This window comes from Sceloporus undulatus, chromosome 5 (assembly GCF_019175285.1).
Source record: "Sceloporus undulatus isolate JIND9_A2432 ecotype Alabama chromosome 5, SceUnd_v1.1, whole genome shotgun sequence".
Lineage (NCBI taxonomy): Eukaryota > Metazoa > Chordata > Lepidosauria > Squamata > Phrynosomatidae > Sceloporus > Sceloporus undulatus.
The window spans coordinates 35,332,154-35,357,959 of NC_056526.1; the positions used below are offsets into that span (position 1 = coordinate 35,332,154).

The 25,806-nt window shown below is 40.8% G+C and overlaps 1 protein-coding gene across 2 annotated transcripts; it reads left to right on the plus strand.

The window, feature by feature from the left end:
• The first annotated feature begins 261 nt into the window (after positions 1-261).
• On the plus strand, positions 262-23,822 carry PICK1 (protein interacting with PRKCA 1). Of its 2 annotated transcripts, none has more exons than XM_042469954.1 (13): positions 262-417; positions 4,926-5,019; positions 6,032-6,143; positions 7,466-7,594; positions 7,703-7,769; positions 8,220-8,309; positions 12,336-12,389; positions 13,957-14,019; positions 14,366-14,499; positions 16,638-16,730; positions 18,360-18,410; positions 19,892-20,036; positions 20,350-23,822. In XM_042469954.1, the coding sequence occupies exons 2-13, from the start codon at positions 4,979-4,981 to the stop codon at positions 20,616-20,618; spliced, it is 1,248 nt and encodes a 415-aa protein (XP_042325888.1). In that variant the 5' UTR covers positions 262-417; positions 4,926-4,978; the 3' UTR covers positions 20,619-23,822. The 2 variants fall into 2 exon arrangements, with proteins under 2 accessions (XP_042325888.1, XP_042325889.1); XM_042469955.1 differs by having other exon boundaries at positions 264-430.
• The last annotated feature ends 1,984 nt before the right edge of the window (positions 23,823-25,806 follow it).

The window sequence follows — 25,806 nt, forward strand, 5'->3', positions numbered from 1 at the left end:
TGGTGAAATGGAGGACGCGTCCTCCAAAAGGAGGACCGAGCCTGGCCCTTGCTTGGTGTCACAATGGTGAAATGCGTTGCGTCATTAAGACGGCCACAAAGGCTTTTATTGACCCCTCGCTCCTTCCGTCCCTCCTCCGCAGGGGGCCCTTGTGACGCCACGCGTTCTATTCCCGTTACCACGGCAACCAACGGTACCTCTCCCTCCCTCCTCCCATCCAAGCACTAAATATCGCGAGAGAGGATTTGCGGCGAAAGTTCGTCCCCCCCCACAACCGCCGCCTAGCTAAGGTGACGTAACCAGAGTGGGCAGTGACGTAAGCAGCCGGGGGCGGGGCGAAGGGCTTTGACAGGTAGAGGCAGGAAAAGAGAAGAAGGCAGGTGGAGGCGGATGAGGAGCTCCAGGTGGACATTTCCGGTGAGGGCAAAAGGTGTCCAGAGCCCCCCTTTTTGTTACTGGCAAGGGATAGAGGGAGCCCAGCTGGGAGGCTTTGAGGGGGATCCTGAAGAGGAGGAGTGTTCCCTTGTTGTTGCTGGCTTCATTCCTGACTTATGGAGACCCTATCATGGGGTCTTCGTGGCAGGTCCCTTCAGAGGAGGCTGAGAGAGTGTGACTTGCCCAAGGCCACCCAATGGGTTTCCATATGGCTGAGCCAGGATTTGAACCCAGCTCTCCAGAGCCATGGTCTAACCATTCCATGTACTGTAATGCTACTTAGATCTCCACACGCTTTTTGTTGTATTTCACCTGTACAGTACTATATATTTATAGTACTTGTATTTCATCAACTATGTTTAATCTTGTATTTAAGCAACCTTGTATAATAAATAATAATAATAATGATAATGATAATAATGATAATTTATTTCTATCCTGCTTTTCTGTTAACAGCAATCAAAAGTGGCTTACAGTAAAACCAATTCAATATACTGTACAATACGTGGTAATGTATAAATCACATCCCCAACTCCCCCACTCAAACAAGATTAAATATATTAAATTAAAATTAATCTATTAAAACACTAGCAGTGTCTATAGCAACAATAACAAGTATACAAAAAGATCGAGCGAATATAAAGTGTAATGTGTGATGGGGGGGGGTTGATTTTGTTTGCCTGAGGGGGTTCAATGCATTTAATTTTATTTATGTATTTATTTATTTTAATCATTCAACAACTGCCCTAACTGCCTGCCTTGTACTCTTGTCTTTATTGTCTTTTTAATAATTGCTTTAATAATTGTTCAGTAATTTAATTGTATTTTATTGTGGATGGGAGGGTTGGAGATACAATGCTAGCAAGTGATTATTGCATTTTATGGGAGTTTTTAGTGTTAGCCGCTTTGATCTTTTGGAGAAATGGGATATAAATAAATTTTATTATTAATATTATTATTATTGAATGAATGAATGCATTTATTACGGCATACAGCTAGCGTAAAATAATAAAATGGTTACAAAAATTACCTTACATCCAGTTAGAAACATTTATATTCCAGCATATCATATAAACATTATATTCAAGCGTATCATATAAATACATGAGTACATACAAATGTTAAGGATAAAACTTTGAGACGTGTTTCTGGAAGGATTTAGGAATACAGTAAATATATGGCTTTAACAGAAATAATTGATTATCTACTATCAAAATAACTGCAAGGAGGTTATATTCTTATATTCTTATGTAAATTTGGTGAGTAATTGATTCATATGGATCTACACAGTCAATCGATTATTATTATTAGTTATTGGAGGGTTATGGTATTAAAGGTGTTAATGTGTGCTCAGCCTCTGGGGAAGCAAACCCTCGCTGAACAAATCTTGCCATGAAAAGATAGGGTTACCTCAAATTGGAAATGACTTGAAGGCACACAACAAATGTCTGGATATCAAAGAAGACAAATTGGGGATCCTGTGCTTTTCTAGTGTTCAAATCCTGCTGTCTTTTAATTTGTATATTTATATAAATTTTGTCACCTGTCACTTCTTCTCAAACTATCTGATATGATAGGCAAACATTTTTTCCCTATTGTGACAAGGACTGATATCATATTTGTACAATATCGATATCATGTTTGCAGAGTTTTCTGGAAACCTATCATACACTAACAACTAATGTCTTACAGGTTGCAACTGATCCATAGACCATTTTCAATAGCACTAATCTAATCCCCTCTATAGCACATGCTTTTGAGAGTGTGATTCTTCTGTTACAGATGGGATGCTCCAAGCTGTGAAAGAGCTTTTTCTCTAATACAAATAGCTGGGGGGGGGGGGGGGGGGATTGGTATTGCTTTCATATAGAGGGCTGATAGCATTATCAATCAAAAGACACTGTATGCTTATTCTGCCTTCTCTCCCTTAACTCTTTTATTCCCCCAGGTAAGAAAAAAGATGGAAGAAATGGTGGCAAAACATGGGAGGGATACAAGCACATTGATCCCTGTGCCCTCTATAAAATTCTGTAAATGAAGTATGGTAGTTGAACAATAGAAGTTTTGCCTAGAAGCCCCCTTGAACCTATGCAGAAGACCCTTTCATTACATTCATATTTGAGAGCATACAGTAGGCATAACCTGTTTGTGTGGAGGTAAATGATAATGCCTTCCCAATTTACACATCGAGACACAAAGCGTGGTTCATATAGTTAATAGCATCTTCAGCTGAAGGATTTCAGATGGAAGGGCTGAGAAATCATTCTGCTTAAGACACAGAGTTGCCTCCAGTCAGAGGCAGGCCAGTCTCTGATTCCACTGAGACTCTCATATGTTACATAAAAAAGTAATTTGGTTAACATGGAGGAGGGTATTGGAATAAAGTAATGTGCAAACCAAGGTTGCATTCTAGGGTTCTTATTTTTCACATGCATAAGCACTTGGCTACAGTATAAGTCAAGAAATTTATGCCCAAAAATTGACCCAAAAATCCCAGGTCACCTTATTTACGGGTCAATATGGTATGTGATAGCAGCTCTTTCAGATTTCCCCATGCAGTCAGCAGAGCAGTTTATTTGTCTCTTGCGCCAAGCAGAAAGAGTCCTGGGTGATTGACTGTGTTTTAACAAACAAACAAAGTCCCTCTCCCACTCAATGTCTAGGGAGTGAAAGACAAAACAAAAGCTGAAATGATGAAGCAAAAGGCCTCAATTAGAATATCTCCCTTGCCATACACACACATACACACACTGAAGGAGCCTCCAAGTTTTACCCTTGATTTATTCATGGGTCATGGCAAAATTCATAATTTTGGCCCTAAAACCTGCCCTCAACTTATACATGAGGTCGACTTATAGTTGAGTATGGCGCTTTACAGAGCGCCCAAAAAGGGCGCTCTGCCGGCACCCATGTTTGTTGCGCCAGGGAACCGTAGCGGACAAACCGTGTGATTCCCTGGCGCAGCAAAAAGAATCTGCAAAAAGCGGGTTCTTTTTGTGGTGTAGTTATGACAACGCAAGGCGCCAATGGCGCACTTGCGGCGTCATTACTGTGACGCGACGTGCTGACGCTAAGCATCCGTGCCGTCAAAATGGCGGCATCCATGTGTATAGAGCACCGTCATTTTGACGTACCCAGTACGTCTTAGGGCTGAGGCCTGATTAGACGCTGCGTCCTCGGCCAACCCCTAGGACGTACCGGGGGCGTGGCAAAGGCCCATGTAGAATGGGCCTATATACAGTACAGTAAATATAATGATAAACATCACTGTGAAGGCAGCCTCCTGTGTGTGAATTAGGTACATGTAGAGAGTCAATGTAATGTAATGGTTTGAGCGTTGGACTACAACTCTGGGATAAGTGTTTGATTCCCTGTTTGGCCTTGGAAACCCACTGGGTGAACTTTGGCGAGTCACATGCTCTCATCCTCAGAAAAGCCCATCATACCTTTGCCTTAGCATTGCCATATCCGAAATAGCTTGAAGGCACAGAACAACAAACTGTCCCAAAAAGTATGCTGATATGCCCATGCCTCAGCTGTGTGAGCTGGTACACGACTATAGACCTTTGGGCAGAAAACTTCAAGGTAGCCTAGCCCACTCTTTTTGCTTATTCTTACCAGGCTGGTTTCTACTGTTAAATAAGTCATCCCTCCATATTCAAAGATTCTTTATCCCCAGATTCAAGTATCCACAGCTTGAAACTATTCCAAAAATATATAAATTCCAAAAAGCAACGTTTGATTTTGCCATTTGATATAAAGGACAGCAATTTACTATGCTGTTGTATTTAATGGGACTTGAACATCCACGGATTTTGGTATCCACAAACCGTTGTGGAGCCAAACCGTAGAGGATACCAAGGACCCATTGTATCACTGAGATACATGTCTTTTTAGATTGTAAGCTTGAGGGCAGGGAACTGTAATTAACCATTTGTAAGCCCCTCTGAGAGCCTTTGGGGCTGAAGAGAGGGGTATAAATACTTCAAATAAATAAATAAATTGTTCTGTCCTGTTATACAGTGCAGAATGTGGGAATATCAGTCTGTCAAAGTTTATTTTATTGTTTGTATGTACAGCGCTGTGCTAATCTACAGCGCTATATAAATAAATCATATTAATAATAATAATAAAGTTGGTTCAGATATTGTTTGCATGCGCTCGACTGAGACGTGCTGTTTATGTACTTGTATAATACGAAACCTATGATGAGCTTTATGTACTTCAGAACTGCTGTTCGATTCAAAGATAGCAAATCACATCTGATATTGCTTTGACAGATGCTTAATATTTTATTCAATAGTCTGATAGTTGAACAACAAAAATAATTGTTCTTTTTGAGATCTTTCTCATCATCTTTCATTTTGAGCAGCAAATGGAGATGAGCTGAAACAGCTTCCTATAGAAAAACTAGAACATAAGAAAAGAGAAGATTGGTATTTCTGAGGCTCCCTTATTAATTGTGGTTATGGGATTTTTCTCTTTTCCAGATACCTTGGGGCAATCAAAATCTTCAGGAAGAAGCCTCCAGTAATTTGGAAAAATGTTTGCAGACTTGGACTATGACATTGAAGAAGACAAGCTGTAAATGCTTTACTTTTATTCCCTGTGCTTTCTATCACTATGAATTTTGTGTTGTTGTTTTAAAACTCTGTTGGCAGTGTTGACCAGTGAGTGATATTCTGCTGGTATTGAGAAGTAGACAGAATGGGGTATTCTGGGGCCACCACTGATCCACAGGATCACTCCCCTTATTGTCAGTGGAGTCAATGGGGGGAATTAACATTCCCCTCTCTCTGCCAACATCTAAAAAATCCAACCGAGTTGTGGGTGAGTGGCTGCTCATCCAAAGAAACCACTTATATTACCATAACTTTAGGGTTGTTCTGTACTACTGAAGAAAGATGCTGTTTTCAGGGAGCAAATATAAGTAATACTAACTTCCTCATGAAACACAAACTTTTATTTTAGCTCTTAAAACACAAAATGTATAGTCTGTCACAAAGGATATAAAATGTTACTATCTGTGTCCTAATGGCATTTTGAAGTACGCAGGTTTTAGTTTTATTAAAATGAGGGGGGGGGGAACCACAAATATGCCCACTCCTAAAGATGAAAGTGGAAGCTGCTGTGCCTTGATAGGGAGACCTTCATCTGGGAACTACAGATTTGGGAGAAAGGTCCTGGCCCTGGTCACTAGACTGCAAAGCAACACTGGAACTGTTCTACATGACAGAAGGCTCCTCCAGATTATGCAAATACGTTGGGATGTAGTTGTTTTCATTGCTGTACTGCTTTTATTTCTAAAATATAAGTGTCATTTTTCTTGTTATCTTAATTTCTATCAGTTACGGTACTTTGGTGTAGTAGTTTGATTGTTCTTATGTTTTTGTGCATGCTACTCTTTTTAAATGAAATAAACATAAACTTTAAGCAAATGTAAAAAAAGAGCTGCAGCTCACTCTGTTGCACTTTATTTCCTGGGTAACTCTTGAGATTGTCTTAGGCAACATTAATTTTTAACGTCTCCATCTTTATGATGGAAACTGGTGGTGGAAGTTTTTATGTATGTTTGTAAGCCTCTGCTTTGTTCTAGGGGAATCCCTACTGTTCCTGGGACAGTGACCTTGAAGAAGGACTCTCAAAATCTAATTGGGATCAGCATTGGAGGAGGAGCTCAGTATTGCCCCTGTCTCTATATTGTTCAGGTCAGTGTTCATAGCAATGAGTGTTTTATCCTTGGTAAGAGAGGACTTTATGTTTCAGCACAGTGCAATTTCATTAGAACTTTCTCAGTAGCACCGCAGACTTATATGCAGAAATGTGGGCACATAAATTATAAATTAGATTCAGAGTGTTCCATTGTTGGAAGAGACTAGGATCCAGCAGAGATTCCTGCTGGAGGAAGATGCAGGTAGATGATTTTAACAGTCCTCCTGCAATCTGTCCCCTCCATCATGTGCCATGTCCACACTCTTCCTGTGATTCCCTGACTCTGTCCCCCAGTAGCTTTGCAGAGTGCTGTAGGGGAAAAGAGGAATATGTGAATCTTCCTCACTGATCCTTCAGTGGGAATGACCATTAAGTGGAGTTTTGTTCACAGGAACTCTGCATCAGTTATTCTCATCCTCCGTGGATTAGCCTCTGTCACAGGGCAACTTGAATAGCAAGTCATATGAGTTAAAAGCATGTGTCCACAGGTGATCTAGTCAATTTATCTTTTTCCCAAAACTGGTAGCAATGGGTAATATTAAGCTGTGAGTAATCGTGAAATCTACAATCACTCCTGTCATGGATGCTGAACTAGGGGGAAATCTCAGGGTACAAAAATAGTTGTGATTGCATTTAACTTTCTTCAACAACAAGTGGTTGGACTACAAATGTCTGCACATGTAACAGCTGGACTTTTTCAGTACCTAAAATTAACTTATCCAAATAGTGTGATATGGAATGTGGAAAACAACAATTTAAAATTTGAAATGTGGCTGTCTAATTTCAATGGTCTGGCAGACACTTAAAAAGATGGGGTTCTAAAAACACTGAATTAGATCCAGGCACTGAAGAGATTTGTTAGAAGAATTTCCTTTTCCCTGATTTTTTGGAATCCTCAATTTCTCCAAATTTCAACCCTTTCATCATGGTCTATAGCGTTTTCAACAAGATAGCTTGGCAAGAAGGGGACAGGGAGGTCTGCTTCTATCAGGCCAATTGCATTCACCTAGATATGGATACAACACATTTATTCTTGATCTCCAATAGGAATTTTTAATCTCAGAGAAGTACAGTGCAAAAGAGATTTTTCCTGGGAGAATAGTATTACTATAATTTTAAAAAGGCTGAGGGTGGCATAATATCTTTGCAGAGGTGTACAAGAACAAACTAAGTATTGATGAATGTGGTACCCATGGCACTTCTACGTTTTCTTTTCAATAATGTGTGTAAAGTGACATGAAAACAAACAAGAGCATGTTGCTGTTCTGATTCCTCACTCCTTTCTTTGACATTTTCATGCCTTCACTTTTCACCTTAGGTATTTGATAACACTCCTGCAGCTGTAGATGGAACTTTGGCAGCTGGTGATGAAATCACAGGTGTAAATGGAAAATCAGTTAAAGGAAAAACCAAAGTAGAAGTGGCTAAAATGATACAGGTGGTGAAGGTGAGTAGCAGGTGAAGTTATAGGAATATGAATCCATTTTTAATATTCAGTGCGGGTAGTGATCCCTTCCTTGCACATGCAGAACAACAGCTCTGGTTTTTGTTCTAGGGAGAAGTGACGATTCATTACAACAAACTTCAGGCTGACCCAAAGCAAGGAAAGACCTTGGATATTGGTATGTCATTATTATTTATTTTATTTATTTATTATTTATTTACTGTATTTATACTCCACTATCCCTCATAACACTGATGTAATTCAAGCAGCACTGGCTCTCTTGAGGCATTTTCTTTAATTAACCGTAGTAAGCTTCAGCCAGATAAAGTGTAAGTACAGTCAGCCCTCCAGATCCACAGATTCTTTATCCACTAATTCAAGCATCCATGGTTTGAAAATACATTTAAATTATATAAATTACATAAAAACTTGATTTTGCCATTTTATATGAGGGACACCATCTTACTGTGCCATTGTATTTAATGGGACTTGAGCACCCACGGATTTTGATATCCACGGAGGGTCTTGGAACCAAACCCCAGCGGATACCAAGGGCCCACTATATCGTACTTTCTGCACAGAGATATGATCCTGTTCATGGTTTCTGTATCTGTTTTCTGGAATACAGTGCTAAAGAAAGTGAAGCACCGTCTGGTGGAGAATATGAGCTCAGGGACTGCAGACGCTCTTGGGCTAAGCCGAGCCATCCTCTGTAATGGTAAGCAGAATACGTGAGGGAACAGGAGGTTCCCTGGTAAGATCTTGCTTTGTCTAGATGATCCACAGACAGGCTGCTGTTTCTCATCCTTAGCCCCTCTTCTGCAAAATGCAGATAATTACCATGCCACTTGTTAAGGATAACTCTGTTCTTACTCAGTGTTAAGGATTACCCAATTTCCTAAATGTTACATAAACATCAAAATACTATGAAACAAAGTGTCATATAATGTTACTAAATATGCTGCGAATCTGACTCTCGTTTCTTGAAGAATGGTTTATACTTTATTTATTTCAGTTTGGGACCAGAGCCTAGAATCTTACTTTTTAAAAAGTTGTTACTATTTTGAGGGATATCCTTTGTCATCACAATGTTGAAAAGAAGCCAATTGCATTGCTTTTTTTTTTACTTTTTTGATACTTTTATTATTTTAAAATAAACTGTCAGGATTACTAAGAAAGTGATGTAGAGCTTTGAAACATTCTTGTCAAAATCAAGGCTGTGGATTCAATACACCAAACTTTCAACTCCGACTCCTATATTTTTCTACTGTCTTGACTCCAACTTCAGCCTTAACTCCTTCAAAAATGGCAAATGTACATTAATTAGTAACCCTCCCTTTGCCATCTACATCATCAGAGGGAGAGGGAGACCTGCCAGCTCCATCAGGCCTGGCCTGAACTAAGAAGCAGAGCCCTCCCTCCAGTCCATCTGCCTTGGTCCAGGCCTCAGAGTGAGAGAAGAACTGCTGGACCTGATCGCCTTCCCCACCACCATTCCCTTCTCCTTTTGTGTTGTGTCTTTTTAGATTGTAAGCCTGAGGGCAGGGAACCATGTAATTAGAAATAATAATTGTAAGCCACTCTGAGAGCCTTTAGGGCTGAAGGGCGGGGTATAAATACCATACATAATAATAATAATAATAATAATAATACCAATTTTACTGTAGAAAATGGTAGTACAAAGCATTTCACCACCCCCACATCAGCCTACTTAGATTGACGAACATAAAATATATTTATTTGATTAACATTTATGAATAAAAATCTTTCTTAAATTCTTATGAAAGTAAGTACACAACATATTAGGCATTTAATATTATAGGGTTTTAAAAAATTGAAGCTAGAGTTGTACTCAGTACATTTCTACTTACTCCAATTTCTGTTCTAACTGAAATTGCTTCTGGCTCAGACTTCAGGACTCCTATCTCACAGCCCTTGTCAAAATGCCTATAAAATATTTTAAATTTAACTTTTGAAGTAACATTTAGAATTGCCTTGAAAGTTTTGTTAATTACGCCAATAAAGTAAGTTCATCTCTGCTTCTTTCATTTTAAAAAGTGCTGTTATATTCTCATACCCAAAAAGTAACAAAGCTAAGTTATTTGTTAGTTGTATACTGTGCATCCCCACCCCTGATGTCACCTGGGCCCCAGTCCCACTGGGCTATAAAGCGAATCAAGAATTGGATTATAGGAACATCGTTCCCATTTGAACTCGTGTTCAATCCTAGTTTAAGGAAAATCGTTCCCATTTGAATTCGCATTCGATCCTACTTTGATTGATTTCTCTAGCGAAAACCTGAATCAGCGGTGGATAACCCAGGTTATCCTGACACCACTTTTCCAGTGGTTCTTTTGCCAGGGACCGTGTCTGATCTGGGGTAAATTAATGGAAACGTCGGGTGTCCGATTTGGGTAATTTTGGATGGGAGGACCAATGTTAAAGGGGCTGGTCTGGGGGTGTCACCTGCTTTGTTCTCTTTCGTGGCATTTCCGGTGCCATTTCTCCATTCGCATAGCCTTTCCTTGGTGGTGTGGGAAACAATCACATGTGTAGCAGGCCCGTAGCTAGGATGGGGCAAGGGGGGCCCAAAGAGAGGGAGACAGAGAGACTTAGGCTGTATCTACACTGGAGAAATCACCCGGTTTGGCACCACTTTCACTCTTTCCTGGCTCTAGGCTATGGAATTCTGGGAGTTGGGCCGACAACAAACTCCAGCTCCCAGAATGCCATAGCCTTGAGCCAGGATACTTAAAAGCAGTGCCAAACCGGGTGATTTCTCCAGTGTAGATGCAGCCTCAGTCTCTCTCTCTCTCTCTCTGGTGCGTGCTCGTCTGCATGCTCCCTTGCCTGCCCCTCCTGGGAGCTGGAGTTTGTTGTGGGACTGGGCACACACACACACAGGAAGACCTTTGGATCTGAATTGGATCCCCTCTTATTCTCCCTCCTCCTCTTCTTCCTCCCCACTTCCTCCTCCTCCTCTTTTTCCTCCCCTCTTCTCCTCTTCTTCTCCTCCCTCTTCCACTCTGGACCTGACAACATATTCCAACTCCCAGAATTCAATAGCCTAGAGCTAGAAAAAGAGTGAATGAGGTGCCAAGAGTGTGGATGCAGCCTCTCTGTCTCTGGTGCACGCATGCTCCCCTGCCCTGAGGCCTGGGAGTTGGGGTTTGTTGCTCGCCAGCTGGGCCCTTCTTATTTCTCTTCCTCCTGCTCCTGATATTCTTCCTTTCCTCCTCTTCTTCTTCCTCCTGCTCTTCTTCTTCCTCCCCTCTTCCTCCACTTCTTTGTTATCTTCTTTCTCCTATTCTCCTCCTTTCTCCTCCCCCTTCCTCCTCTTCCTCTTCTGTTGTTGTTGTGGTGGTGGTGGTGGTGGTGGTGGTGGTGTGCCTTCAACTCCTTTCTGACTTATGGCAACCCTGCAGAGTTTCCCTGGCAAGTTTCTTCAGGGGGAGGTTGCCTTTACCTTCCCCTGTGAGGCTGAGAGTGTGTGTCTTGCTCAAGGTCTCCCAGTGGGTTTGCATGGCCTGTCTGTCTCCTCCAATTCTCTAGCCACCAAGCCAGCCCCTTCTTCTTCTCCTCCTCTTCTTCTTCCCCTCTTCCAATCACAATGACGCCTAGCCACACAAGCGCTCAGGCCCTTCAGTGATCCATTGACTGCTAAAAAAAACACTCAGAAAAACAGGTTTGAAAGACGCCAGTGGGAGCAGGCAACAAAAATAACCTGCGTCAAAATGCATTGAAGCAACTGACATCACTGTGACGTCTAATCGCCTAAGCACTTGATTGGCAGCTTAAAAAAGAAAAAAAACGGTTCCAGACAGGCAATGGGAACGGGGAACAAAATACAAAGGAGAAATATCAATGGGAACAAGAACATGGGTCGAGAAAAACTGAGTCCATTTGCTCCCTTTTGTAATGGGAACGATGGAAGTGATTCGAATACAACTCAGGAACTCGATCTGAGCCAGACCCACAGCAAGATTCATTGCTTTATCACCCAGTGGGAATGGGGCCTTGGTGTGTAAGAACTGCCAGGGGAATGGCAGCGGACAAAAGGGCACACTTGGCACTCACCATTCCATAATGGTGGAGGTTTCCTCATGAAGAGGCCTCTGCTGCCACGGCAAAGCCAGCAGAAAGGAACTTGGCTCTCTCCTCTTGAGAAATCCTCCATCATCACAGCAATTCAGCAGAAGGGCTCGTTGTGAGGAGGCCTCCAACACTCCAGCAAGCTGGGAAGGCCTGACAGGATTGTTCTGAGGTGTCACCCTTTGCGGACTTCACCTCCTGCACCCCCTAGGAATGCCACTGGTTGTAAGTCTGGTCTGGTACTATCTGCTCTGAGAACTCTTTGGCCTGCTGCACCTTATTAGTTTCTGCTTTCTATTTCTCACAAACAGTGATCTGGGGGTTACCTTGGATTAATCTTTCAAACTTCTGTGAAGGGCTTCACAAAAGTTCTATGGGGCAGATGCTCCTTTTTTAATTCTCTGACTTAGAGATAACACATGTTCTTAATCTATGACTGATGGTCCTTGTGTACCAGCTTTCATCTGAATATGAATTGCCCTTATTGCCAAATCATGAGGAATTCTTTACCTTTAAGGCATGTCACGATGTATGAGATGTAATGTGCATGTCTAGGATTTGCAAGAACTTTGACAATGGAAAGCCTAACAAGGCTAATACTGAATTAATAATTCAATATTAATTGGTCCTTCTAATTTTATCATCTCTGCAGATGGTCTAGTGAAGAGACTGGAAGAATTGGAAAGAACTGCTGAACTGTACAAAGGTAAATCAGTTATTCTCTGTCTGCAACGTTGAGAAGGGATCTTGCTTTTCAGGACTCATTTGATTTTCAGGAACCCACCATTACATAGCTTGCCCAACTTGATTCCTTCCAGATACACAGTTATGCAAGTCCCATAATTCCTTGCTATGTTTGGAAAAGCAATAGTGGGTATACATACCAGGTTTTTCAGTCCCAGCTTTCTCTCTGTAATGCAGAGATGTGCAAAACATTTTGGCCCCAAAGGCTGCATGCAGCAGAGGATGCATGCTAGCATTACATTTGTCCATAGCCACCAGTATGTCCTTCCAATCTCAGCTCATGAAATAGGATGATGTTAGTCTCTCATCCTGGCATTTTGAGATCCCTTTGTTCTTCCCACTCTGTCCTGTTCATCTGTTTAATGCTAATCTGGGGGTGCTCCTGAACTGTGAATAATAATAATAATAATTTGTTTTATTTATATACCGCTATTCCAAAGATCATAGCGGTGAACAGCAAGTAAGCTAATTAGCAAGTAAGCTAATTTGCCCCCAACAGTCTGGGTACTCATTTTAGCGACCTCGGAAGGATGCAAGCCTGAGTCGAGCTTGGGCCCTTTTGCTGGTCTTGAACTCGCAACCTTGTGGTTTCGAGTGAATGGCTGCAGTACAGGCATTTAACCACTGCGCCACCAGGGAACCCAGCGATCTCACTGCCCCCCCCCCCGGCTCCCCAGGTGACTAATGCTAGGAAGAGTTATTAAGTGTGTCATTAGGTCACTTTTCAGATATGGCCAGCATGGGTCAGCTCAGCTGTAGGGAGAGGAAGGCATACAACAATTTAGAATCATATAAAATTATTTCTAAAACATAACAATAAAGATAAAGATGCAACATTCATCCATTAAGTCCCCTTGTCTCCAGCTATTCAATCCCTAAATGTCTGTTTAAATAGAAAAGTATTTACCTGCAAGTGTGTGCTCTTGATATACTGCTTTTTCAAACAACCAGTTTCAGTAATGAGAACTGACCTGAGCTCCAGTTGTGCATAATAAAATATATGACATCACTAGAACAATGTTCCTAGCCACATTTTGACTTTGTTTTCTTCTCCCACATGGCTGGTTTGGTGCTCAAGCAGAGAGTGTAGAAGCTACAGAAACATCAAAATAGTGTATCCTTGTATGTGTGTAGAATTCAAAAGTATAGCTGTGTTAGTGTGGAAAATCAGTACACAAAGGGATCTTGTAACACCTTTGAGATTAGCTGAAAGAAAGAAGTTGGTAGCAAGGACTTTCATATACATGAGCCTACTTCCTCAGATGCACGTTCGTCTCAAAGGTGCTACAAGGTCCATTGGCATACTTGTCAGTGTGTGTGCATGTGTGTGCCTTCATATCAACAGTAACCTGCAGTTAATCTATGAATTTCATTGAGTTTTCTTGGACAAGAAATATTCAGAGGTAGTTTTGCCAGTTCCTTCCTCTGAAATATAGCCTACAGCACCTATTCATTGATGATCTCCCATGGGATCTGGTGCCTGTGTTCTTACTGAATCACTATTGTTCTTTTCCTCCACTTCTGTCTAGGTATGACAGAACACACAAAGAGTCTCCTCAGAGCTTTCTTTGAACTGTCCCAGACTCATAGAGGTAAACGGACCAGAAGACTGCTTAGTTTAAGATTATTTCATAAGCTATACTATTGTTGGCAGGAAATCTCTTATTGGCATATGTCTTGAAAATGCTAAAATGTTCTTCAAGGCTGCATGGTAGTCTTATAACAATATGAGCCATTATCCAGGATAGTGAGAGAGAAAAGTCAGCATTTGCTTACACTGGTGTGGTAAAATTTAAAGAGATAAAAGCATTTGTATTCTATAATGATAATTAACTGAAATGGGGAAAGATTTCTGAGTTGTCATTAATGTGCCTTAAAAATGAATCTGTGATATTGGCCACAGTTCCCAACAGTATGCTTTTGCTGTTTTTTCCCTAGCATTTGGTGATGTTTTCTCAGTCATTGGTGTTCGAGAGCCTCAGCCAGCTGCTAGTGAGGCATTTGTAAAATTTGCAGATGCTCATCGCAGTATTGAGAAGTTTGGGATCCGGCTTCTCAAAACCATCAAACCGGTAAAGAAACATGTTGCAGGTGAAAGGGGTTATTAGGGTGGCATGGAGAAATGAGAAGAAAGAATCTGACTTTCCTTCATTGCATTCAAATTAATTTAAAATTATTCTACGGGTGCCTACATATGGGTAAAAAAAGTCTCAGAAAGAAACGTGAATTTCCAGGTCTTTTTGTATCTGCATATTGATGGGTTTGCATCAAATCTCTTTTTTGAAATATTGTGAGTTTTTTCCTTCCCCTCCTTTCCCTCTACATTGGTCATGTTTCACATCCAGTCACCTACAACATTTCAGTAAGTGACTTTCAACAATTTCCACTGAGCATTTTTATTATTATTCAGATGATATAATCAAAGTACTACATTGTTTTATTAGTTAAGCATTAGGATCATTTCATTTTAGTCCTGTCTCTTTATATTACTTTATCTTTGTTGAATCTGTGTCCTGAAAACAATAGCTATGTTTACTTGGCAGCAGACATCTTTACTGCTTCCAAGACAGTAGGAACACACACACAAATACAGATACATTTTCTTTTGGTTTGTATTAATGAAAGTATTGGATAAATTTAAACCAGCCTTAAGAATAGGAATGAAACGTTTTTGATAATGCTGGGACCCCATAGGAAAGAACTTCAGAATGAGGCAAAATCATAGGGATTTTCAAAATAAATTGGTTTGTACAGGAACAAAACCTGGATTGCTAGAGACCTTATTCCCATCAGGAGGTGCCCTACAACAACAGCAAAGTCTTAAGGAAACTGCTGATGAGAGTTGGTTAAGAGCGTGAAAAGTGTTTTATTATTTGACTATGATGATGTAGATATTTAACATGGTAAGCTAGAATCAAGTATTGTATATCCCAGTGTCTAAGACCCCCTCCAGACAAGAAAAAAGTCACTGAAATTGGTTTTATTTTGGAAATCCACATGACAGTTTCTTCATTCCAAAGAATTTCCTGGGAATTCCCAGCATTATCAATAACTTTTCATTTTTTTCCCAGAGTCATTTTAAACTAAGCCAGTATTTTCCATAATGAAATATGTATCTACTTGCCTGTCTGTTTATATTATACCACCACTAGCTAAGATGACTGCTGCCAGTAAATACAGTTTCCAGGACACAGGTTCAACACCGATGAAGAAAGAGAAAGACATAGAATTACCAAGACAAAGTGGTTCTAATTTTTAATGTGTTACGTTGGCTAAACGTTGCTATGATGAAAATCAATTTCTGAAATGGTGCATGTGTCTAGTAGGTTTATCGCATGGCACTTGGAGGAACGGGAATGGAATGGGGGGAATGTGTGTTAGAGCACGGGAAAACACCACTAATGCTGCCAGGAGTCCCCAAGCCGTTCCCCAACTGTTCCATGGCAACTGATTTTGAAGGATGGTTTTGAACGTGGAACGGCTGGGGAACAGTTTGGGGACTCCTGGCGACATCGACTGCATTCTTCCGTGCAGTAACACACGTTTCCCCCTCGTTCTTCCGTTCCGTTCCGTTCCGTTCCTGTTCTTCCAAGTGCCATGCAATAAGCTTATAGATGTGATACATGGTCACTGGGTGTGGGAAAAGTAAGAACACAGTGGGGAGGAATGAAGTGAACCCAGTATATTTCAAATAAGAGTTTGGATGCAAATCTGGAAACATAAAGGTAAAATCAAAAGAAAAAGGACTGGAAATTCTCAAAACTTTCCCTTCTGGATGAAGTTGAAGGCATTTACCAAGTACCAGATTAACATTGTCAGTGCCCTAAAGCAAGAATGGTGAACTCCCCTCCCACAAGTAGAGCAATTAACCCATGAACCTAGTTGGGTGGAGGGGCCTCAGCTAATGGTCAGTAGAACCAGAGCCAAAAGTGGCAAAACTTGCTGCACTGGAAGATTATATAGTGCTCATTCTCCCTCCCCATGCTGTCCCAACTCTCTTTCCCTTTATGTTTGCTGCCTCTACACATGAAATTTGGCCATGGTCAGAATCTGTCCTAGTCTTACAGTGTTGCAGTGGGAAAAGATACAAATGTTGTTGTTCTCAGGTCATGTTCTAGTAAATTCCTTGAGATTATTTGCTTGGTTACATGCAGAACTTGCTCTGCCCAGTTTTGCTTCATCTTTGTTTTTCAATATTAATGTCTTACAGATGTTGACTGACTTGAACACTTACTTGAACAAAGCCATTCCAGATACAAGGCTAACTATCAAGAAATACTTGGATGTGAAGTTTGAGTATTTGGTGAGATGCTTTTTTTTAACCAAGATAATATTATTTCTTTAGAAAATCATGGGACCCTAAGAATTTAAGTAGATCAAATATATTTGTTGCTAATGTACTGAACACTGAAAGAGTGTCATACCTGTGGTAAGAATGCTTAAACTTGTAATTCCTGTAGTCTGAAATCTTGATTGTGGCTACAGACAGTTGCTCTGCAAGAAAGTGAACAAAGGGGAAAAACCAGCTCACTAGGAAATAGCAACAGCAGTAGCAAGTACATTTCTATACCGCTTATCAGTGAACTAGCACTCCCTAAGTGGTTTACAATCTGTAAGCCAATTGCTCCAACCAGCTGGGTACTCATTTTACTGATCTAGGAAAGGATGGAAGGCTGAGTCGACCTTGGAGCCCTCCAGGTTCGGACTTACAAGGTTGTGGTTGCAGGACTGGCATTTAATCACTGAGTCACCAGAGTGCCAAAGATGAAAATGCTTGGTAGGAAACAATAGGAAAAGAGGAAAATTGGATTACAGATGCATTGATTTATTCAGGAAAGCCATGACCACGACTTGGCAAGTTCTGAGCAGGGCTGTTAATGACCGGAGCTCTTAATGCAATCTGATTTATAGGGCCACTATAAACCAAGGCCAACTTAACAGCAAATAACAACAGTTTCATTGGTTAGTTCACCTCCAGCTTTTAAAAGTGTTCAGGCAGAAAAACATTGAAAAAAGAATCTGAATTTGATAACTAGTTTCAACTAAAGTAGACCCATTAGATCAATGAGAGCTTGATAAATTAATGCACGTGTAAGTTCTATTGATTTGGTGGGTCTGCTTTAGTTGAGACTAGCAATTGGTTGAGGCTTGAGTGTTCATTCTCTGGATGGTGCAGAAGAGCAGTCCACAGTCACTTGAGTTATATCCTCTCACACCAGTTCCAGAGGCTGGAAACATGAGTCCTTTTCCTTCTGTTGAATTGGTTGTCTCCCTTTCTTTTTTTCTCACCTTTTCCAATATTGCCTTGCCAGTGACAGAACGCTTCAGACTCTCTCCCTTCATTTACTATTCTTAATGTCTAAACAGTCTTTCTCCTTTTATTTGTTTCTTTGCTACATTTTTTTCCTTAAAAAAAACCCCTCTTCCCTTCTGCAATTACCTTTCCAGTGAGGCAAGAATATAGTTAAGGCATCAGATCCAGCAGGACTTCAAAAAAGTTAAAAGAAATTGATGGAGCCTGAGAATCAGGTAGAAAATGTACCATAGTTGCCCTGTTGAAAACCATGCAGGGAATTCTCAGTAACGCTTTCCATGGCAGAGTTCAGGTGGCCCCTATGCCTGTAAATTTTAATTCAAGATAATCTCTCATATGTATGATATGCATGCTAGTCCACAAAATAAAACTTCCCCAACCAGGAACCCACCAGATGTGCTGGACTCCAACATGAATCATCCTCAACTGACCTGGCCAAGCATACTGGCAGTGGATGATTGCAATTCTAATCCAACATGTCTGAGAGTACCAGATTGGGGAAGACCTCTTATGCCATAACCCTTAAAGTGCCACAGGACTCTTGTTTTCATTGCAATAGACTAACACAACTCTCCCTGTGGAAGATGTTAACATTGTATATTTCTTATTCCATTTCAGTCTTACTGTCTCAAGGTGAAGGAGATGGATGATGAGGAATACAGCTGCATTGTAAGTACTGATCCTCTAGCATACTGTCTGCTTCCATTGTAGTCTGGTGTTTGCTTATAGGCATTCCAGTGGTTGACTGCTTCCACACGTTTAAATGTAGGGGTGGATATATAGTGCCCCTGCTTGCCAAAGTGTTTGCCGTTATTCTGTAGAATGTTGCAGACTTATGGAAGATAACATTCCTTTTCTGACTCCAGTTGCTCTAACAGTTAAAGGCATCTTAGAGAAACTGGGAAGAAATTTTTATTTTATGTTTGTTTCAATTGTTTAACATTGCCAAGCATAATTTCAAGAGAGCCCTGGGAGCATCTAACAACATTACATGAAATGGCATGGTACAAATAAAGTGACTGATATGTGTCTACAGTTCTCCCTATGAAATGAGGTTGGCAATATTTGAGCAGAGCTTGGAATTTCTTCTTTGGACTATAGCTACCAGAACCCCCAGCCAGGAAAATATACCCCCACAAAAGCAATTTTCAAAACTTTGATTTTTGATCACCTTCAACCAACAGTTTTGCCTTACGTGCCTTGCCATCCTGAAGAGGATATACACTTAGTCCTCTTCTTGAAGAATGTTGAAAAGGCAGTTCTAATTTCCATACCCTAACTCAGTATAGAATCCCACTGACCGTAATTCAGAGTTCATTTAATACAATTGAAGAGACATTTTCTCGAACGTTTGATCACTACCATTTAGGCCAGAATGAAAGATTTATAACCATAAGAGAAGAACCACTTGTTCTCCACCTGATTTAGATTCTGAATAGATAACAATGATTTAAATACAGAGATACTTTGTTTTGGTTGTCCATTGCTTCTGATAGCGGCCCTAAACTCAAGCACATGGGCCTATCTCAGAGCTGAACAAAAAGCCAAACCATATGGAGGTGGCTAGAAAGAGAGGGGCAGGGAGCATCTGAAGTGCTAGACTTGTGTCTGGGGAAAGATGACACTTTCTGAGATGAGAATTTGAGCCCCAGTTCTATAGCTAGCATTGCTTACATTCTTTTTTTTCCCCCCAAGCAGAGGGAAATGAGCAAAATCACACATGGCATTCAAGCACACATGTTTAATGGGAGTGCTGTACACACATGGGAGTGGAAATCCCTGTCAGTAACTGTTTACATGCACTATTATGAAACTATGGAATAAGCATATTTCTCTTCAGTAAAACATCCGTCTTGATTTGTAGTAATAATCCCTTTGTTTCATGATCCTGTTTACCATATGATTTGGCCTTGTGATGCATCTCCCTTGATAGAAACTTTAACTGCTCTGCCCTGACGGTTGTATATTTCTACTCATTCCTCAACAAAAGCTGGTTCAGAGTCTTCATGATGGGCTACCAGCCAACCAGTGTTGCAGCATGATCATGTGAGCAGCTGGAGTTTGGTAGGGCACATCAGAGATGCATTTTGCCCTGTCTGAAACCAGTACACAATTGGTTGGTTGCTACAGTAATGTGGTATTTTGGGCAGGCACTTGGCGAACCTCTTTATCGGGTCGGCACTGGGAATTATGAATACCGCTTAATCTTGCGTTGCCGCCAGGAGGCACGTACACGCTTTGCCAAGATGAGGAAGGATGTACTAGAAAAGATGGAGCTGCTAGATCAGAAACATGGTAAGTGTAGTTGCTTTCTTTCTCTCTGTCCAAAGACTTGGTTGGTTTATTTTACAAAAGCATACAAAGAGTCGCCTATCCTTGAACAGCCTTAGAGATGCCTCTAGACCTGTAAGAGAAAAACAGCTGAGAAACTAATAATAACAACTTTTTCTAGGTGCATCATTGCCGTGCCATTTGGTTGGCGCAGCCATGATCCAGGGGAGAAAGGGGTGGCCTTTGTCTGTCCCTTTCCTCCCAGTCTGTACAGGCTCTATGTGCTGTATTCTGTCTTCATATTCATGACTCTTACATTTCCTTTCTTCCTTCATAGTGCAAGACATTGTGTTTCAGCTCCAACGCTTTGTTTCCACCCTTTCAAAGTACTATGATGACTGCTATGCTGTGTTGAGGGATGCAGATGTCTTCCCCATTGAAGTGGATCTGGCACGCACCACCCTGAATTATGGCCAGAAAGATGTTTTCACAGATGGGGCTGAGGATGAGGAGGATGAAGAAAGTGGTGGTGGAGGTGGACATGAGGGTGTGGAATGCAACAAGAAGGAGGAAGAGAATGGTGAGAAACTCATTGATGATGCCTGAGCTCATGGACTTGAAGAAGTAGAAAATAACTGCAAAAGATGGATAAATTCTATTTCTCTAGGCAACATCCAAAGTGACTTTTCTGTCTGTATAAGGCCAGCCTCAGGAAATCAAGACTGTTTTGGATGTGGGAACCAGGGGGGTAACTTGTACCCAAGGTACTTGTGTACAGTTCTTCCTCCAAAAAAAAAAAAAAAATCCTCCTCCTTTGACTTTCTGAATGGCCTTTTGTCATAGTCATAGTCTCATTGTTCACATCAGGAGGTGGTAGGAGGGAAATTATTTCCTTGGAATACCTTTTAGCCCCCATCCAGTGTGGCTCCCAATGCAGAGGGAGCATGTGTGAGTATGTGGGACACAGATCTGCATACATCTGCTCACTAAAATATGAGGAACAGTTGGTGGGATGAGCCCAGGCTTTCTTAATTAAGTCCAAAAAGTCAAACTGTGGAGGAGGGAGAATAGCAGACTTTCGTTTTACTTTCGTCCTCCACTGTTACCATCTAACTGTCTGTCTTTATCAGGTGAGTTTAGCTTGAGAATATGTTGATTTCCTATACTAACCTTGACCCTTGTTAGACCAAAAAGAAAGGCAATTAAATGTAAATTGGATGAAGCAAAAAAATAAAAATCAGTACAACTGATTATTTAAAGGGCACAATAAGGACATCCAGGAGAATCAGTCTAGGCTTTATCATTGTCCTTAGCATGATCAAGTCAGTATAGATAGGCAGTTGAACCTGACACTGGGGTTCGATTACCATGGTTCATGTTCCCAAGCCCCACTAGTCTTCATGTGCAATGGGTTATGGCTGGCCTTAAACAAATTTGATCCTTAAGGATCACATTGCCTGCTTGTATGCTCTCCTACATAGGTGCCTCATTGCACAATCTTTTCTAAAAACTTAAGCCTTATCCAATATTTAACAAGGTGTTAGATTACAGAAGGAGTTGATACATACACTGAAGTAAAAGGTAAAATAGCCAGTTTAGGCATTCCAGCTCTCAATTTGTACTCTGCACTTTCATGACATCACACATTTTCTTCTATATTTTGGGAAATACTGCTTCTGAAGACAGAGAGCCTATTATGAGCTTCACACATGGCCTCCTGCCCCCCAAGGACATGAAGCAGGGGGAAGAGTACTCTTATATTATCAGGGAATTCTTCCAATTCTGTACCATTATGAGATTTTTAACTGGAATTTTTGTCCTTGATTAGCAAAGAGTGAACTTCTGGAAATAAGAGAAGTTGGCTTTTCTCAATTCCATACAGACTGCGCCAACAGGCAAGGAGCAAAGCTGTGTAAGAACATTCATTTGACCTGCAAAGGGATCTTGTAGCACTTTTAAGGCTAACTGAAAGAAAGAATTTGGTTGCGTAAGATTTTGTATACTTACATCTAAAAAAGCTTCAGACTTTATCACGAGGCTATAAAAGTGGAATTTTAACAGGATAAAAGCATTTTTAGCCAGAACTTATCACCCAGTGTTGTATCCCTCCTGCTACTGCCTTGCATTACATTTCTTACCATCATGCACCTTTTCTTTGATGGGAAAAACCCATCGATAGGCTCTCAATCTCATGTCTATCCCATAACTGCCTTTGTGCAATAGATCTCTTCTGCTACAGTACTTCTTAGGCAGGCATGTGGTGTGAGTGGGTATGATTCTGCTCCTCTTCCCCCTCCCCCTTCACAGCACCAAAAGGTTCTGTGCAGATTCATACAGCAACTGGCTTTGGGAGGTGATTGGCAGTTGTGATCGGTTGTCTCCCCTTCCTCCCAGAAGGTGGCATTTGGCAGTGCAGAAAACATCATGCAATCATGGATTGCCAAAGCACTAGCATGGGGAAAAGTGTGATAAGAAAGATACAAATTAGTATGCTGCCATTCTTAAACTAGTGCCAGTATGGCAAGACAATGCAATCAACTCCTTATGCTACCAACTTCTTTCTTTCTCTCAGTCTCAAAGATGCTGCAAGATCCCTTTGCATACTGATCCAGACTAACATGGCTGTCTCTGAATTAATTTCACAGTTATGCTTCCCCTTGTTTTGTTTCCCCCTGTTGCCTCTTTCTCTGTAAATGGCCTCAAAAAAGCCATATGGTCCAAGATGCATTTCAGCATTTAAACATCAGACAATGTAACTAATAAAGAAAAACGCAAATTCCTGCCTTTTCTTTTTGCTCCTGAGTTTTAACTGTTGGTATATCACAGGAAGACGCATGAAAGGCATGAAAATCAAGTTCCCTCTATGGCAGGGAGGCATTAGCCTCCACAACAGAGGTGTTGCAATTGTAGCACCAATCATAACAATTTGGAAATTCTAAAGTATGGTACAGATAAATGAAGGTGTCCTCTTTCAGAGCTGTTCCTTGGCTTAAAGTTTCAGTTCATCCTTTGGATAATAGATATCCACATAAAAATTGTACTACAGCACCAGAATACATTTAACAGTTACATAAATTAATTGTGGCTGATAATCTTTTCTGGTCTTGAAAACTGATGGGTTTTAAAAAATGTTAAACAGTGCCTGGGCAAAGGCTGTGAACTATCTAAAAGGTTAATTGCCACTTCTGAAAGCTTCCCAAAAAGACCATTCACACCCTCCCCTTTTTGCCAGAAAAATGGGCCGTCTGAAGAAGCTGGGGAGCCACAAAAACTTCATTGGAGGTGTTATACCCATCCCAAGGGCTGCATTTTGCCCATTTCTGCCTTATAAAAAGAACTGTGTGGCATCAGAAATGGTTCCAGTTAGGAAGGACTGTAACTGTAGTGTTCCCCCATTGCTTGTTTCTATCCAGAGTTTTGCATAGTCTCTCTGAGGCTGCTTTCTTCATGCAGCTGTTGAGCTATATGAAAGTGATCTTTGTGTACAGTGTGTCTAGTGCTAAGCTTTACAAAATATGCATGTCTATGTACAGGCACACAGAGTTTGCTCTGTCGTCAACCTCCCATCTGCGTTATAGCAGGCATAGTAAATCTGAAGTCTTTCCTTGGCTTCAAGGAGTAAAGACTGGGAGAAAGTGAACATGTGGATTTTATCTTGGAAGTGCTAATTATGAGTCATTACTCATTAGATCCTAGTTGCATTGCCTTAGGCAGGTTGGGAAACCTTTTTGTATTCTTTTCAGTGTTTCAGATATTTCTTTTGTCTTCAACAATGATCTGCCTTGAAATTAAATCCATTGTCTAATGAAATGCATTGAATTTTTCAAAGGTGAAAAAATTGATGGCTGAGGAACTGTGTTCCAGAGAAGCTTGCTTAGAGGGCAGCTTGGTGGACTAATGAAATTCATTCTGTTTCCTCAAGCCTCACACACCAGGACCTTCATCCAGGGAGCTGATCTGCAAGGGTCTTGTGGTCTATTCCAAGTCTTAAGATTCTGTGGTTTCTATCTGAATGTCTGATTAGGATGGGTAGAGAACCAGTTCTCTACCCATAAGGTAGGCTACCTGTCGTCAGCTGAGAAGAGAAGATGTGGAGCTTTTGAAGCGGCGTGTCTCACATATGGTGCTACATAACAATGCCAGAACAGGACTAGGGGCAGTTGCTGTATGGACAATCCTACTTGGATGGAAATAGTGGCTTCAGGAGAACCTTTTTTTATCATTGCCAGATGTTTTGTCCTACAACTCTCATCAGACCTATCCAGCTTGGTTACTGGTAAGGGATTGTGATACCTGTGGTAGAAACAGCTGGATTACCTAAAGTTCCCTACTCCTATTTGTGATCACTCAGTAATATCTACAGTTGGAATTGGATGACCTACCACATATGCTGATAATGAGAAATTCATTATATGTGAACTTCCTCACTATTCCTTATAAAGGATGGATTTTCAAAAACATTGCAATGAAATCAAAACCTTTACTCATCTAAGCTATTATGTGATACATTTCAGTTATCACAAAAATAGTAACATATATTGTTGTGCCTTATGACTTATTCCCACTTCATAACACTTTCCTGGGGAGAGACTTTATAATCACTTTCTGATGGCCCAGACATTGTGGAGTAACATTCTATCTCCTGTGGGTGTCTGTAGAACATATTGTCTGATCCCTTTGTGATGTAACACAGTTCCTTTAAGGTGTTGGGTATGGGGCATTTTAGGTCAAGTTCTTGAAGCAGCCGGAAGGAAGGGCTTTGACATGGGTTGTTTACTGGAGAACTGGTAGTAAAGCAGATTAGGTGTGATTTAGGCATGCCCTAGAAGGTAATTTTCATCCAGAAAGAACTACGAGGACTTTAGCCTAATTTTCTTGTTGCTCAAGTACACTCTTTTATTTCAGCCTCTTACCTCCTGTTTGTTCTTTGGTGCATTGTTTCATTTATGTAAAGAGAGGGGGGATATATCTTGTGCTACATTGCTGGGAGTGGATTATTCCCCATGGCCTGGGAGACTGAAGGAACTCTTTGTAAAGCAAGAGTGTGCCCCTTCAGATGCTGGACTGCAGTCTCCATCAGCCCTAGCCAGCACCAACAGTTGTGAAGAATGATGAGGGGGCAGTTGAACAACATCTGGCAGGCCAAAATTTCCCTGCTCTATTGCAAGGGGTCCTCTATCTGGTGCAATCGCCACAAAGTAATAAACTTGCTTGAAATCCAGATAACTGATTTAATCATTGGGTACTTGAAGACAGACAAATATTCTCACTAAATTATTTTTTAAAAAATCAGTCTATTAAGGAATCATGTATCTGAATTAACGTTGATAACAGTTTAGGAGGTAGCCAGCTTCACAACTGTTTTGTCATTGGTGTGTTTGTGTTACACCTGCTATTCAGGTCTTGCTTTTCAAAGTTTTTGAAATTTGATTATGAGCTATTTGTATTTATATTATCAGCTTTTTCTGTTTCTAGGATATCATGAGTGAAGCAAAAATGCCACAAATGGGACATGGAAAAAGACCAGACTGCCCCACATGGATCAATTATATTTTCACAGATTACACAGATTACTTCACCATTGATATATGTGTCCACATAACCTAGGATCACTACTAATAGAAAACCTGTTCAATGGCAGTTCAGGCCTTATGAAGCAACACAGGAAATGCTTATGCTGCCATGCAGAAATTTGCTTATTTCACATATTAACACCAATAGCCCAGTAAGTGTCATGGGGTTATCTGAAATGGGGGTGAGAACATCTTGGAAACTCACTGATGAGTCTTTCCCT

Bases quoted from the DNA above. Each gene is read 5' to 3' on its own strand.
- PICK1 (XM_042469954.1), top strand. From the start codon at position 4,979: ATGTTTGCAGACTTGGACTATGACATTGAAGAAGACAAGCT. The intron at 7,595-7,702 runs GTGAGTAGCAGG...TTTTTGTTCTAG, and splicing joins AAATGATACAGGTGGTGAAG to GGAGAAGTGACGATTCATTA. The intron at 7,770-8,219 runs GTATGTCATTAT...TCTGGAATACAG, and splicing joins AGGAAAGACCTTGGATATTG to TGCTAAAGAAAGTGAAGCAC.